The following is a 16,657-nucleotide window of genomic DNA, read 5'->3' as shown; positions in this document are numbered from 1 at the left end:
CATTCCAGAAGTTTCATACCTCTTCACAGATAAAGACCTTCAGGGAAATCTACTTACTACTTACTAAACAACTGATCACTATGAATTAATCATATGAAATAGATGTTAATTAGTTTTTCTATTAATAAAAAGTAAGTGAAATGTCTGTGGATGCTTCTTAATGTAGATAAAGAGCATCAGGAATTACTAAACCAGATTACAAAAAGATTATGTCCCTGAATTTAATAGAACATTACATACCTGTGTAATAAGAAAAATGTTTGCAATTTTTTAACAGATAACTCCATCAGGCTATTCAGAGAGCTTCTGCAAAGATAGACATTACAGGAGTCCAAATAAGCCTCAGTTTGAACACGATACAACTGGCAAACAGTTTGGCAGAATAGAAATGGGTGAACATGAAACAGAAGAGAACTTGCTCACATCTCTTTTAAGAGAAAATAGAACATCTGTACTGGAATCTACGTAAGTATGAGGGATATGTACTGCTTTTGACAGTGTTTCTATTTGAGAAGAGAATAAAGTGATTTTGCTAAAGTGAATTTAGATAATGGCACTGTCTAATTTACCTGAGAGATTGGCAAGGCGCCTTCAGAGCCATTTTAGTCTATCATGCAATTAAGTAATTAGGAAACATACTATCAGTAGAAATCCTTATGAAAAACCCATTACAAGAAAAAAACTCTCCAAAGTTACTGCTAGATGGAGCTTTACTGTAGGGACTGATTGTTTTCAGGATGGGGTCTAGCAGTGTAAAGGGCTCAGATGATAATAGGTGGTACTTTTTTTAAAAAATAAAATATCTGAGAACACAAGCCAGTGGAAGGTGGTATGATGGAGAGTATGATACTGTACTGCTGTAAAAATTATATGTGTAAGGAACTGAGGATGGAGGAATTGGAGTTACAATGACTGTTTTACAGAGTTAATTTTTAGTGGACGTTACTGTACGCGCTGTGGCCTTTGCCATTTCATCTGAACTGCTTGGACAGAGGTTTGACCTCTGGCAGCAGTTTAAGGAGTCTGGGCCCATGTCCTGCAGTTGACTGGTTATTCCAGTGTAACCACTTGTAGGACTGTGCTGAGATGAACCATGTTTTAAGTACTTAGGTCACTTTTCATACAGGAGAAAACACTTGTGTAACTAAATCTGTATAAGCCCTAGTGTAACCAGTGATTTTCAGGTGTGTGTGTTACACTATGGTTTGATCAATTCCCAGCTGAAATGCTCATTTCCATAGGAACTGGACAATACCAAGCAAGAATAGGGTGTACAGGAAAACCACACCCTGACTAGTTCTTTCCTGAAATTTCATGCTTAAACCACTTAATCTCCTGCTTGAAAACTGGTTTAGAGCTTCAGTGGAGATCATCATAGAATAGAATCCTAGAATCACAGGCTGGTTTGGGTTGGAAGGGACCTTAAAGATCATCCAGTTCCAACCCCCCCGCCACAGGCAGGGACACCTTCCAGTAGCCCAGGTTGCCCAAAGCCCCGTCCAACCCGGCCTTGAACCCTTCCAGGGAGGGGGCAGCCACAGCTTCTCTGGGCAACCTGTGCCAGGGCCTCACCACCTTCACAGTAAAGAATTTCTTCCTTATATCTAATCTAAATCTATCCTCTTTCAGTTTAAAACTGCTACCTGTCATCCTATCCCTACCCTCCCTGATAAAGAGTCCCTCCCACCTTTCCTGTAGCCCCTTTAAGTACTGGAAGGCCACTCTAAAGTCTCCCCAGACCCTTCTCTTCTCCAGCTGAACACCCCCAATGCTCTCAGCCTGTCCTCATAGGGGAGGTGCTCCAGCCCCCCGAGCATCTTCGTGGCCTCCTCTGGAGCTGCTCGAGCAGGTGCATGTCCTCCTTGTTGGTGAGAACAAGGTCCAGCATAGCACCTCTCCTCATTGGCTTCTCTATCACTCGGAGAAGGAAGTTGTCATCAATGCATTGCAGGAACCTCCTGGATTGCCTATGCCCTGCTGTGTTGTGTCTCCAACAGGTATCGGAGTGGTTGAAGTCCCCCATAAGGACCAGGGCTTCTGAATGTGAGGCTGCTCTTGTCTGTCTGTAGAGGGCTTCATCTGCTCGGTCTCCCTGGTTGGGTGGCTGGTAGCAGACCCCCACTATAATGTCTCCTGTCCCTGCCTTCCCTTTAATCCTGACCCATAAGCTCTTGGTTGGCTTCTCATCCATCCCCAGACAGAACTCTGGTCACTCCAGCTGGTCATAGAGGGCAACCCCCCCCTCCTCATCTCCCCTGCCTGTCCTTCCTAAAGAGCCCGTATCCTTCCATTCCAACACTCCAGTCATAGGAGCCATCCCACCACATCTCTGTGGCGCCAATAAGATCACAGCCCTGCAGGCATTTGCACATCTCTAGCTTCTCGTGTTTATTGTCCATGCTATGTGCATTTGTATAGAGGCATTTAAGTTGGACCCTGTGAAGCTGACTGGCTGAAATTCCTTTGTGGTGCTCTTCGGGGGCTCTCCTGCTGCCCTGTGATCCCTCTCCAAGCTCTGGGCATCTATTGCTGGCACTGGCATCAAGCTGGTAGGAGTGGCATGGAGTGAGGTTCCCCTTCCTTGGCAACTTTAGTTTAAAGCCTCCTTGACCAGCCTCGCAGGCTATGGCAGAAGATGCTCTTCCCCTTCTCTGACAGATGGACCCCATCAGCCCCCAGCAGACCAGGTTTCCCAAAGCGAGTCCCATGGTTGAAGTAGCCGAACCCCTGGCTGAGGCATCAGTCCTGTAACCAATTGTTGATTCACCAGATTCAACCGGTCCTTTCAAACCCCTTCCCTTTGACTGGGAGGACTGTTGAAAAAACTACCTGTGCTCCAGAGTCCCGTCTGGCTGCTCCCAGGGCTCTGTCATCCCTCCTGATACTCCTCAGACTGCTCCTGGCTGGATCACTGGTGCCCACGTGAAACAACAGCAGCTGTAACAGTCAGTGGGCTGTACGAGGCTCGGCAGCCTCTCCATGACAGCCCTGACAGGAGCCCCTGGCAAGCAGCACACCTCTCCAGAGAGCACCTCAGTTGGCAGATGGTGTCTCCGCACCTCTCAGAAGAGTCGCCCACGACTATCACCCATCGCCGTTCCCTAGTTGCTCTGGTTGTCATACAGAGGGCACACTGGGCTGCCGTGCTCAGCCCTGGTGCCTCTGCTGATGGGACAGGTCTTTCCTCTTCCGTCCACAGAGCAGTGAAGCGGTTGTGCAAGGGCACCTCAGGCGCTGGGGGAAGTCTCTCCCTCCTGCAGCTCCTTGCTGTTGCAGCTTCCATTCCTCTGCATTATTGACCCCCCCTCCCTTCCCTGTGTGCCGGTGGGGGAGTGTTGACTGTGTGGCCGTGGGCCTACTGCAGACTGTGCTTGGAACCAGCCATCTGACTCCTCCTCAGCCTCCCTGATGCTACGCAGCCTCTCATCACCTCCTGCAGCTCAGCCACCTGCTGCAGGAGATCTTTCCTTTTCCTTTCCTAGTTCTCTCCGCACTGTAATGACTATGTACGGTGTTATGTGACTTTTTTCAGTTCCCGTCAGTGCTGTTCCTTCAGCGAGCTGTAGTGGTTTCTGGAGAGTAATGGGAATGACCTTTCATATACATTGTGCTCAGCAGTGCTGGTAGCAGAGTATCTTGTGGGGACACAAGTCAGATCCTGTTTTCTGTGTTCAGCATGCACTGCACTTGACTTTATGCAAAGCAATTCCTTATTTTCACATTATTATTTAAAACTCTCCAAAAGGCATAAATGGTCTTAGTTGTCAAAGCACTAGTAAATGAGGAGATAGTAATCTCCTCGAAGATGAATAGGTAGCATTGTTTTATTTAACTTTACTTAAAAGTCTGCTAATGAGTATTACTGGGACCATCATCTTTAGCACTATAGTGTGTAATCTTTTCTATGTTCAAGTATAAATGACCAGATTGACTGGTGATGAGCCTGTACTTTGCATAACTGAATCCTCACTAATGACATTAGATGCCAGAGAAAGACATAAAAAGCCTAGTTAGCGTCTACCATTTCAAATGTTAGCTATACAAATGCAGGTGTTTTAAATGCTGGTTTACATGTTTAGTGGCACGAACAGCTCTCTGGTGGATGTATGAAATCATCTGTAGAATTTGAGGGCTTGCTTATGCTTTAAATGTCTCTTATTTGGCTTAATTTTCACTTAAAACCTTGCTTTCCAGACTGCTGTCCGTGGACTGCTAGTTATCTGTGGGAGAGTTTGGTGGTCTGTAATGAGCTGTTTTGCAGGCTTTTGGCTGTTTTCTCAGTTTCCATCTTCCCAGTTACATTAGAAATACATGAAGGGATAGATTTTCAGAAAAACTTGACATCTAGAGTCTCCTGTGGTTTTGGTAGGATTTTATTTTTAAGGTAGTTAAATCAGAGAGTAAACTCTTGAAAATCCCTTCCTGTTTCTTCTATTGCTATGTTATGTAAGCAATTGATTTAGTTACCAGAGGTTTAGTATCTGTTCATGAATGGGGAAAGGGGCAGTAGAGCATATGCAGTCATACGTAGGAGAAAAGCAATTTATGATGTAACACATTATATGTGAAAAGGTTTCCTAAAACTGTTCATTAGCAATTCATTAGTGAGTAAAACAGAATCTCCTGGGAATTCCAAATATGTCAAGACATTGCAGAAGTGTTTCTTAGAAGGTATTCTTATTTGCTTAAATAAAAATAAAATTCATGCCTTTTCTTTCCTCCTTCCTGTATATAGCAGACAAGAACAAATGAAAATTGTAAATGAACTGTTAGATCATCTGAACACAACTGAGCAAGAATGTTCAAGTGAAGATATAGAGAAAAAGGATGAAAAAGATCTTAGGCAAATGATTATTCAACTAAGAGATGAACTCAAACATTTCAAGCAGGTCAATAAATTCTTAAAGCAGCAAGTAGAATTGAAATCAACTTTTGATGGGAGAGAGAAGCTTTATCCAGATGCAATGCCACAGATTAATAAGGATATTGAGTTGCTGAAAGTGGAATTGAAAGATGCAGCTACACAAACAATTACTTTAGAGAGTAATGCCATGAGATTCAAACATGAAGGCAAAAAAGGAGCCTCAGAAGAAAAACCAGAATTTCCAAGATTAAATGCAGAACGAGAACATCAGCAAGAAAATGTGTATAAGAAGGGTGAACAGCATGAAAGACTTTTTCTTACAAAGAGAACAAATGATGTAAGTTTATTTAAGATTCTCTTTTTGGTACTTAGGGAATAGATGTATAAAAGGAAAAAATATGTTTCATTTCTAATATTAAATCTCGCTTTTGTGTAATTTTTAAAATTAGAAAAAGAGATGCAAGCCAAATATATTTTAGATAATTGTTCTTAATGTTCAGAGCTTTTCATCACATACTTCAGTGTGCTTTGGAACATTAATTAATTGAATTTCAATCCTCACCGGGACCAGATACTAGTAAATATTGTAGTTTTTGGAAAAAGAGATAGTTTATAGCATAATGATCTGATTTTGTACAACCTTATATCTCTGCATAGATGTTTGTAACATGCAGAACCAGGGAATTCTGAACTGATAGCTTATTAAGTCTAAATGGCAAATGTGTTTTAGAAAATTGAAGACTTGCATAATGTCTGAGAGCATGCTGGTGAAGAGTTAGTGGTAGATTTCAACAAACTCAAATCTTAATTTTAGGCTTATCACTATCTTGCTTCTAGAGAAGTATGACCAGTAGTACTCTATAAACTGTGGGGGCATTTCTTCATATTTGTTTGGAACCTAAATGTAGTGACATAATTTGCTTGTGCCAGGTAAGTTTTCAAGCCTTTTGTATGCAGGCAGTCTGTGATCCCAAAGAGGTGGGAAAACAGTGTCTCCTAAAGAGTTCATATGTATTGTTTCAGTAGCAGTTACAGAAGCGAAGTTGAAAACTCTTTGAAGATCTTAGCTCTTGCAGATCAGATAAAGGAGAGTACTGCTTTTGATTTTGTGCACTGCTAATAGAGAATGTTGTAGCACCTTCTGCAAAGAATGGTTTCCATGACTTTAGCGATCAAGAGATTTCTGTGAAATAACAATTGGGAACAATTCTCTTTTATTCTGCCTTGTTCTTGTTGGATTAATTTTTCTGAAGGAAGAGTCTTGTAAACCAAGAGATGTTGACAAGACTTTGTTCTGTACAGGCATAAGCATCTCAGTTTAGTTTGGGATTTTAAGGAAGAGATTTTGATATGCATGGTTGGTCCCTGGCAACCATCCTAGCAAATTCATGCCAGTCTTAGCAATAGGTTATGATACCCGTGAAAAACCAAAACCTAAGTCAGTCACAAAAACTATGTCTTGTTTCACCAAACAATTTACATGTCATCAAAATCTGTCAGAGTATCTTTGGGTACATTCTTAGTCTTTTAAGCTTTCCCTATTGGCAATAAATTTTCTACTTCGAAAAAAAATATGTTTGGGGAGGAAAGAGGATAATAATGAAAAAGTTCTTGGGCTGTTGTTAATGTTCTTAGTCTATTAGGCATTTGGGTGGTCGTGTTTGGCAGGCTGGCTGCTGTGGTAGCTGTTCCTGCATCTTTGGGATGGTTGAGACAAAGGAGAGGCTGTGCTTTCTCATCTGTTCGTGCTGGTGCTATCCAGGGCAGCTGACTCCAGGAGCACATGAAGAGATGAGGACAGGTGGAAGTCAGGAAGAGTAAAGATGGGTAGTAGAGGGGGAAGGGGTTTGAGGGCCTAGCTGGTCTATTAATGAAGATCTACTTGTGATGGCTTGCTTAAGAACTCTAATGATGTCTTTGAGTTGCTGGTCTTACTTCTCAGGAATGAAGGACAATCTCTCTGAAGGCACATAAAGGCCTGTCTGCCCTCCACAGGGTTACCTAGAGTTCTTTCTGCAAATCTTTTTTTTCAAGTTCCTCTGTTTCTGGAGTTTCAGTGCACTGTTTTGATTCATTAGTTTCCAGAGTCCTCTCTAGTTTAATCAGCTGCAACCTCAATGCAATCTCTGAGTCAATGACTTTAAAAGCTTTCTTGTTTGGACTAATGCAGTGTATCTTTTGCTTCTGAATGTCTTTTATAAATAATTTCATGTATCCAGCTGAACTGGACTTTGGATAATCTGGGTGACGTATATGTCTCTACAACAGCCCTGAGACAGCTGGAAATTGTTTGATGTTATTAGTGCAGTTTAGTAAAACTAGCAGGAAGTTCATTCCGCCTGGATTTATTTTTCAGCCTGCAGATGATATTGTATTCATGTATGTACAAAAGGAATTGAGTATGTCATTAGGAAAATGGAACTTGCTTTTTATTATTTTACATTGTGTAAGGACTATAATTGCTAAGAAATGAATGTGGAAAGGTATTTCAGAATACATTGGGTGGTAAAAGAAATTACGAGACTTATGACACTGGTGGAGCAAATGAACAGCAAAAAAATAAACTAAATCTATCTGAACATGCCATTATTGATTTTTATTATTATTGCACACAATTCCATAACTCTCATCAACGTATAGCATGTTCTTATCTTTTTGGAGAGAGCACTATTTTATGCTCTGTGGTTTAAACATGGAAACATTTATTTTATGCAGTCTTCAAAAGGTGAGAGGCTAAAATGTAGCAAGAAATTTAACTTCTCCCCACAACTCCAATGATGGAATGCCTGTTACAGTAGGAAATGGGAATCCTGCGGAAGCAATTTATAGAGTGTATGGGTGAAGAAGCTATTCTTGTTCATAAAGAATTTCTCTGTGCTAGAATAAATTTCCTCTGTGGCTGATGCAAAACTATGTTGATTTTCTCAAAGGTATGAAAGAGGGCTGGTATGAAGTAGGGTCTGGTGGGTGGAGACAAAAAAAAAAAGAAAGGAAAAACATTGAGGAATTAGTGAAAAATTAGGAGGATCCTCAATTAAAAAAAAGGATTTAAAGGAAACAGTTACTGGACTGTCAGACATGATATAAAAGAGGAGAGTGGGAAGTAGCAGTTAAGAGAGGTCAGTTTGAGAAACTATTTTCCTAGGGCACAAACTCAGAGTTAACTAATACGCCTACTGATTAAAAGCCTTTGCTAATCAATGGTGAATTTGCTGTCTTGCTTCATGAACTGGAAGCTGTTCACTGTGTGCCTGTGGATGCATAAGCAGCAGTTATAGAAAATTGAACCAGTGGGATAGGTTTTTTTTCTCTCTGAATGTTTGCTTTTCATGATGCAAGGGTATTGCAATCTTATTTTCAAAACTAATGTGACAGCTGACTGATCTTACAGGAAAATTTTTATTTTTCCTGGAGTGTGCTTATACTTCTTTTACTTGACTGTTACATGTGAGCCACCAGCTCCCCATTTTATTCCATGCCTTTTTCAGACTGATTCTGCATACCTGCCCAAGAAGTCCCGTCTGCCCGTTCTCTTAAAATCATCCAGACCATTAGGAAATGTGTCTCTGAACTCCTGTATGCAGAAGTCAGATTCAAACCTACGGCGTTGTACCAGAGCACCTTCTGAAGGTCTGAAAGCATGTGAAATACAAACCAAACAATTTCAGCCACAAACAAACGGAGAGTTATTATTGACTGAGTCTGTAACTGAAAACCTTCAAGAAAAGCCTGTGCAGGAAAGCACATCAGTGAGAGGTAAATAAAGAGCAGACATAATGACTTGTAATACTGCTTGAAATAGTGGCTTCTTTTCTTGTAGTAGAAAGTAAAACCAGCTCATTTTTACGTCTGTACAATGCTGCTTAATCTTATGATTTTCTTGGGTAGGCAAATATGTCTAGGTCGTGAAAAACACCTTTTTTTTCTTTTATCTTTGCCGCTAGAATGTAAAGCAGCTTTATATGGAATAGAAAGTGCTGTGTGTACGTGGCATAAAGTATATAATAAATGACAGTTTCACAGGGTGCCCACACATGCACATGTATATGTCGATGTTTAGGTAAATGAAAAATTTCCTTTATAGGATGCCAAGTCTAATGAAAACTGTCTGTAATGGAGACAGGAGAGTATAAAAATACTGTATTTGTTAATGCTGCCTAAAAAAGTTTTTCCAATATTCTACTGATCAGTCAAGTCATCTGTGTCTGTTTCCAGTGTGGCTGGCTTAATATAAAATCAGTTGTTGACAAAGTGTCTGGATCATCAAAGTATGACAAATTGTAAGGCAGAGAACAATGGGTATTATATAAAGATTTGGAGTGGTAAAAAAAAAAATAAAAATGAGCTTAGCAGTTAGATTAAAAACTGAGTGGAGATCTAAAGGATAGATGAGGGAGAGAGGAGGTATAAATATAAGAAATAAGATTCAATCAAGTAGTAAGTGAGCCACTGTCAAATGCAGAGGTTGCAGAGACTTAGTTAATGATAACATTATTGTGGTAAGAGACAGATATGGCACAACTTTATTGTAAATACTTAAGCTGCTAGGACTGCAGCAATTAATTTTGGTAGGTGCAGAATCCATGGAGAATTCTGAGAAGGGCAGTACTTTTGAATTGAATCCTGAAATGAATCAGAACCTGTTAGGAACGCAGTCCTGTGATTTCCTTTCCACACTGATTTCTTTACCCTGGATAGCAGTTGTACTGCACACTTAGTAATTCTGAGACTTGATGCAATGGGACGTTGCAGAAGATTAGTTTATGATCAATACTCATATTGGAGAAACTTTTTAGTCTTTTCTCTAAGCTTAACATAAAACACTTTAAAATGCAGTAAAAAATGATTAACTGTTGCATTGCAAAGGAGACTTGCAAATGTTTATCTTCGTTTGTTGGTAGGAATCCTTTGCAATTCACATTCTTAGTAGTTATTTTTAAAATACCTGAACTAATTATGAGGATATGTGCAAACACTGTTCCATATGACCAGTGATGTTTCTATTACATTTTCAATAGTTGTTCTTGCTTAGATGATTTTTCCCGTTCCAAATTGTTAGAGAATCAGGTTTGGATTTGTGAGGTGGGGTTTTTTTGTTTATTTTTTTGGTGGTGTGGGGGATTTTTTTAACTATTCGACTTAAATTTTTGCAATCACTTACTGACTTATGTTATACCTTCCGCCACTATTCTCCAGTTGACTCATTGCTCAAACTGGATAATGGTGAAATCCAGGTGGAGTTGCAAGATGTTGATCTGGGTACAGGAGGCAAGAATGAATATATGATGGACAAAAATCAGCAAAACTATCAAGGTAGAGCATTTATATGGTATAGTATTTAAAAAAAAAAAATTTAGAACTCTGGTTTCTTCTGAATTGTGCGAAATTGTAAGTTACTGCAGGCAATTGTCTCCTTTGGCATTATTTGTGGGTTTTAAATCTTGTTTTCTTGGATAGTATGGATTAATTGCTCTAAGAATCCAAGTTGGTCTTTTAAGGGTTATGCTTTCAGAAGGGCCACAGGGATTTATGAGTCTGGTTTCCAGTAAAAATAATGAGTTGTATGCCTAACTCTGATCTCTATTGCTAATGTCCTCACTTCTGAACTCTACTCTGAATTAAATGTTTGTTACTTATTGCTTCTGCATCTAGTTATGAACTATTGAAATGAAGCAATTGAATGATAGAATTTTGCTTATCTGAATTATTTGAAGGCATTCAACTAGGTTGAAACGTAATGGAATCATTTAATGAAAATGTAAATAGGCTTAATACTGTGTATTACGTGTTTCTGCATCACCCATTAGTCTTTTTCAGGAAGGCTGGAATAGCCTGGTGAACATGTTGTGTATAGAGTAGAGAGGATATGGCAGTTTTGTAATCCTTTGTCACATCATTAATTTTATTTGTGTAAGTAGTTTCATTGAAGCTGGTCAGTTGGTTTGAGGGTCGTGCTCTGTGTGTGCCCTTTGTGTGTGTGGACAGAGAGCTTGTTAGTTCTCTTTTAATTAAAGGGCAGTGTTTCATTAAATACTATAACCACTATTCTAATTGGAAATATTTATTCCCTAATATATGTTTTTATTTCCTCTTTTTGTTATCTGGAACATTTGCATGAAATCAGGATTGCAGAGTTTGAGTTCATCTAGTATCTGGCTTTTTTCCATCTCAGTCCTCAACCTTCTCTGACATCTGTGTTACTGCAGCAACCAACTCCTAGAGAAGGAGAAGCTAATAAACTTAAGTGTTGCATTCCCTTATTCAATGTGTCTACTTGAATTCATACACGGGCATTTTCTTGGAAATATTTGTCCTGTGGTTCTGTCACCTTTCGAATGACATACGTAATGGTGTGCAGCAATCTGTGTACTGCAGAGAACATCATCTAGCCTTAATTTCAAATATGTTGATATCCCAGTATTGTAGCTTCAGTTTTTTTCCAGCTTTTAGGTTATATTTGTTTTTATTTTCTTGTACTTGGGCTTGACTTGGGCCATCATGTAGAGCTGCCCCCCCCGAGATTTTGTACTGATTTAGAGCTTGAACCTGGGCATTTGAATTCTCCATGGAAACCAATTTGAAAGTATTAAGACCTCTGCAGGATCAATGAATGACTCCCAAAAGGGAAGTTCTAATTCGTAGTAATCTTTTGCAGAACTAATAGAAGGGGAAAATTTAATTTACTGGTAACCTAAAAATAACCATTTTCCTAGATACTTACACATACAGCCCTCAACATACACAGAACTATAAACATAGAATAGATGTAGGAATATATAGTTTTTATTGGTCTGAATCTGGGGTGATTGCATTACTTATGAATGGCAAAGTTAACTACAGGGTGTGATGTGCATGCCAAATGAGTGCCAGTAAAACCTTTAACACCGAACATTTTTATGGATTTTGTTTAGAACACATTTTAAAAAGAAGTTATTAAAGCCCCTTTTTCAAATTTTACTATTTTGTTGATAATCTTTTTAAAATTCCACTGACTTTATGCTCCAATTGGTTTTGTATAGATTTTTGAAGTGAGGAGAAAAGGAATATTTAATTAGAAGTTTTAGAAAGAACCATTTAAAGTCATAGATTCTACTTTTAAATCTCAGTGCCTTATGTTTGAGGTTATCATCTGTGTGGCTAGAAAGGTCTGGGCTTCATCAGTGTCTGATTCAGGACTGCATATAGCAAAAGTAATTTTCAATCATTTGGGAAAAGAAAGCGGGTGTATTTTGAGTATTGTTTATTTGAAAGGTGATAAGGGGCTTGAAATATTTGATGTGCAAGTTGAATTAATGGGTGAATTATAGAAGGAGGCCAAAAGTCCAAAACTAATACTGTGTGGTTCGTAATTATTCTGCATTTTTATTTGGTTATTACAGAAGTAAATTAATTCATTCTAGTGCTGTTAAGAACAGAATGTCAGATAAAGAAATATTAACATTCACACGCAAGCCTCCTGTTTTTCAGAAATGCAAAATCATCATAAGATTAGCAACGTGAATATCCAGCATTCATTAAAAGAGATAAATGAAGAGTTTTATTCCATGGAACATGAGGACATTGACTCAGCCACTGCATATTCAGGTTCCAAGTGCCTGCGTTCTCTCAAATTGAGTGTAACAAGTACAGATGCACTTGATGACTGTGAAGTCATAGATGATAGAGAAGAATTGAAACAAAGAATTAAGAATATGAAGTCTGAGCTTGAAAAGTACAAAATGTTCGTGTTTCATTTACAGACCTCTGACCAGCTTTTATCAAGTGGTATTTCCAATATAGTTTTGAGTGACACAGCCTTGCCCATGGAAGGACGTGTTACACAAGTGCAAGATACAGCTATGCAAGAAATCAAAACATTTTCTAGTGTCCATCAGCTGATGGATTACGAGATCCACACTGAAGACAGGAATTCAGACTCTTCCAAAGCACCTGATACATGGACAGCACAAAACCTTAAGGAACTACTATCAGCAAATGAGGCAGAACTTGAAAAAGAACAAATGGCAAATATGCATCTTGATGAAGTGTATCATCTTCAGAACAAACTGAGAGAAACATCACCATTCAAGTGAGTAAAGCTGTTACTGATTCAGGTTCCTTTTTGTAAACAGCAATACAAAATAACATAGGAAGGTAATATGAAGATAATTTTATTCGCATAGGAGCATGTTGTTATAGCAAAGGCTAAATTTCACTAACATTAGCATAAAGCAACTGAAATGTTTAGTTAAAAGACGCCTTGAAGTGCAAAACAGCATTTCTCTCAACAGAACTGCTCCTGATAAGCTCGTATCATCCTCAGTAACGATTCTGTGTCAGATACCCGTGTCTCTCCCCACACCTCAGGTCCACAAGTCTTTGCTGCAAGACATCCAAGTCAGATCTCCTCAGGTTACTCTGTGAGATGAGCTGACCTCTGTAATTAAAGTATTACAGCTTTGCATCACTTGCAGTTTTTTTCAGGTGACAAGTGTAAGAAAATGGTACATCCCATTTAAGATAGAAATGTTTCTGTGGGCAGTTGGCTGGCAGATTGATGCTAGCCCTTCTGTTTGTGTGACCAGACTTCATGTGTAAAATCAGAAGTTTATGCTCTAGTTATAACTTATTTTGCAGTTGAGTGCCATAATGCCTTCTTTTGAAGGATGTGAAAGTAGATATATCTAGAAGTTAATGAAAGAAATTTTATAGCATAAGCTCATAAGCTGAAAAATCATTTATGGGAGGCTGGCAAGTATCAGTCTTGGGTTTTGTATGGTAAGACTGGGGGCAGCATTTTGGCTAGCATATATACAAATCACAGACATAGAATGGGATCCCTAAGACCAAACCTGTTTTAAACTCCCCCCCCTGCTGTTTTTTTCCCCGCTCTAATATTGTTATTGTCTTGAGGGCCTATAGAATGGCAGAAGGAGTAAGAAAGTAAGTTATTCAGTCTCTTGGCTGCTTTTGGAATGCTTGGGTAGAAGTAGTTGGAAGCACTGAGCAACCACCAACGTGGACTATTGTGTATCTCTCAGTATTACTATCATAAAACACAATTGTGCTACATAGTACATATAAATTTACATACCTTGAAAATATACCTCATCCATTTTACAAAGGAAGATCTAACTGTAAATTAAGGCATGAGACAGTATGGATTGCTGCAAAGTTTTTATGGCCTCTGTCTAGGACAACTGCATGAGTCACGAGTGACAGACCCAAAACAGAGTTATGCATCTGTTCCTATACAAATGACAATAAAAATTCTGTAACAACCCACACCATCATAGATTTTGTTTATGCCCCGTATTTTGTTTGATTCCCTGTATCTTTTCAGATCCTCTCCCTTTTCCTCTCCACTAGTGTTATGATTCTGTAGAAAGAAGTCTATCTGTGATACAGACAGTGTCAGTATAAAGGGAATGTCTGTATTTGCAAGTGCAGAATAAATTCAGTTGATCTGAGTTGAAATTTATATCTTGGCTTGTGGAGTGCAAGAGTTTGGTCACTGCAGTGTCAGTGGTCATGTCACTGCTAATAAACATGCAGAGACATGCAGAATTTTGAGACTGGGTGAAACCATCAGCTCAGAAAGTGCAATATTGTGCTCCTGGCAGGAAATACATAAAGTTTCAGAAGAAGGGACAGCTCTGTCTGTTCTTCCCTAGTGAATAATAAAAAAAGAAAAAAAAAACCCCAACAAAAAAACAACCAGTCAAGAAAAATATGTGTATTCTTAAAAATTGTTTTCATATATTCGCTCTTAAGTACTTTAATTTGGCACTTTTTCATGCCATCTGGGTTATTTCCAACCAGACAAACAAGTCATCACCTTAGTTTCTGCCCGTCTTATAAATGAAGCAGTTAAGTGAAGGATAATAACCCACAAGTTATGCCCATAAATACAAAACTCAACAGTTAGAGACAATACATTTCTCACTGAGGCTGTAAAAGCATTTTAAAAGAAAATTGAGTCACATAAAATTATAGCTTAGGAATATAAGTTTAATTCACTTTTTATTTATATTTAAATGTTATTTATGGTCAGAAAATTACTTTAAAGATAATTTCATTCCCTCAGATATGATTCATTAGTTCATTCACAAGCTCGAGAACTGTCTGTTCAACGCCAACAAATGAAAGAGATCCGCAGTGGTTGTGTTGCCTACCATCAACATCTGACGAGCCTTATTAAAGCTTTTGAGGAACTGCTTCAAGCCAGTGATGTAGATTATTATGTTGCTGAAGGCTTCCGTGAGCAACTGAATCAAAGTGCACTATTGTTTGAGAAGCTAGAAAGGAAATTCCTCTATGGTAAGTAGCAGTATTTTGTGCTTATTGTCTGAGATACATTAACGTTCTTGAAATTTGAAGGTTTGGGTTTTTTTCTTTTTAATGAAAAGGAAGCTTTACTTCCTCTTGGTTGCTTTTAAATGATTTATAGGGAGATCTGTCTGAGAAGGTAAAACTTCAGTGCTCCAACAAGACTGGATTTTGCTTTTGTAGCTGTCCTCTGTATTGACACCTTCCATTTTGAGTTGTTTGTCTTAGCACATACATATTTTAACTGTTCAAAATATAGCAGTTGTAGTTTAGTAAAAGTTTAGTTACAAGTAGGCTTCAGGATTTTCTGTTGAGCCTAAGCACCAGATATCTCCATTGAAGGGTTCTCATGGGCATAGCTCTCAGTTGTTTTTTAACACAATCTGTGTTTAACTAAAAAGAAAAAAATTACAGATTCCTGAAGTTTTTCCCCTAAAACACAGTCATTTTCAAGAAGGGTAAATGCAGTGCAGAGATCTGGGCTGTGCTGTTAGAGTGAAAGAGGAAATCATCATATAGTAGTCCATCTAGGAAATTTTCTATGGCCAGTGCAAGGACTCCTGCATTGGACAGTTGGAAGATAATGCCATGCTGATTTGCACATGAGTGATATTCCTGTGGAAATAACACAAGTTAAATTGTATGCAGGTGTAAAATCATCTGTCACTGGATGCATCAAGAAAAAGAGCCGTAGGCTTTATGGAGAAACCCACCCAAATGGTGCACGTAGAAAATTAAAATGGGGGAGAAGAAAGGGAAGATCTATTTGTTTAGATTGCAGAGAATAATTCCTTTCAGAATTTTGAGTAGCTCATGAATTTGAGAGGCTGGTATTGCAAATCAGTGTGTATTTGATGGTTTCTGTAGGGCATAATAGTAGAACAAGAGCCTCCTGAGCAGGGGTCCTAAAAGTCAACCAGTTGTCCTGGTGTTAGAGAAAGCTGAGTGCTGAATGGACTGTTACTCAGGAAAGGACACTGTAATGTGTACCAGTAAGCAAAGCCCTTTTAATTATCAGTGAGAACTGACATATTGTCTGAAAAATGGGAGCTTACACATCTGAAAATGCTCTTGTCCTTTGACTGTTTATCCCGGTTTCCCCACCTGGTGTTTGGCAAAGCATTAAGTTGGAAAGGCAAAGCCTTAAACATCTTAAGAAGTAGGACCATATCAGATGTATTATTCCTAACATTTCTCATTATTTTCTTAAGAGATCTGCATCTTGCTGCCAAATAGTCTAGCTAGTGCAGAAAAGCATGCTGTCTTTCATAATAGAGAGCTAAAATGTAACCATGTTTTGTAAAATGAGCATCAAAATCAACTTCTGTCACCTGAAGGGTCTATCATGCATATTGCCTTCAGTCCATAGTTGGAAGAAAGTTAGCAGCAAAGTGATAGAAAAGGAATGCTAACATGAGTGAAATTCAGCCAGAAAGACTTTCCTGTCATCGCAATTGTTGCTCTTTCTGACCCAAACAACTAGCA

At 38.9% G+C, this 16,657-nt stretch overlaps 1 protein-coding gene across 10 annotated transcripts in view; it reads left to right on the top strand.

The window, feature by feature from the left end:
- Nucleotides 1-16,657, top strand: part of CDK5RAP2 (CDK5 regulatory subunit associated protein 2) — an 85,244-nt gene that overhangs the window by 44,903 nt on the left and 23,684 nt on the right. For 9 of the 10 annotated variants that reach the window (XM_074890799.1, XM_074890794.1, XM_074890792.1 and 6 more), the window contains 6 exons: nucleotides 278-465; nucleotides 4,736-5,201; nucleotides 8,353-8,620; nucleotides 10,061-10,177; nucleotides 12,332-12,932; nucleotides 14,931-15,163. In XM_074890799.1, the coding sequence (XP_074746900.1) occupies nucleotides 278-465; nucleotides 4,736-5,201; nucleotides 8,353-8,620; nucleotides 10,061-10,177; nucleotides 12,332-12,932; nucleotides 14,931-15,163 (1,873 nt within the window). The remainder of the gene's footprint in view (nucleotides 1-277; nucleotides 466-4,735; nucleotides 5,202-8,352; nucleotides 8,621-10,060; nucleotides 10,178-12,331; nucleotides 12,933-14,930; nucleotides 15,164-16,657) is intronic. The other variant, XM_074890791.1, reaches the window with a different exon arrangement.

Source organism: Strix uralensis, chromosome 21, assembly GCF_047716275.1.
Source record: "Strix uralensis isolate ZFMK-TIS-50842 chromosome 21, bStrUra1, whole genome shotgun sequence".
Classification (NCBI taxonomy): Eukaryota; Metazoa; Chordata; class Aves; order Strigiformes; family Strigidae; genus Strix; species Strix uralensis.
This window is presented reverse-complemented; position numbering and strand designations above follow the sequence as displayed.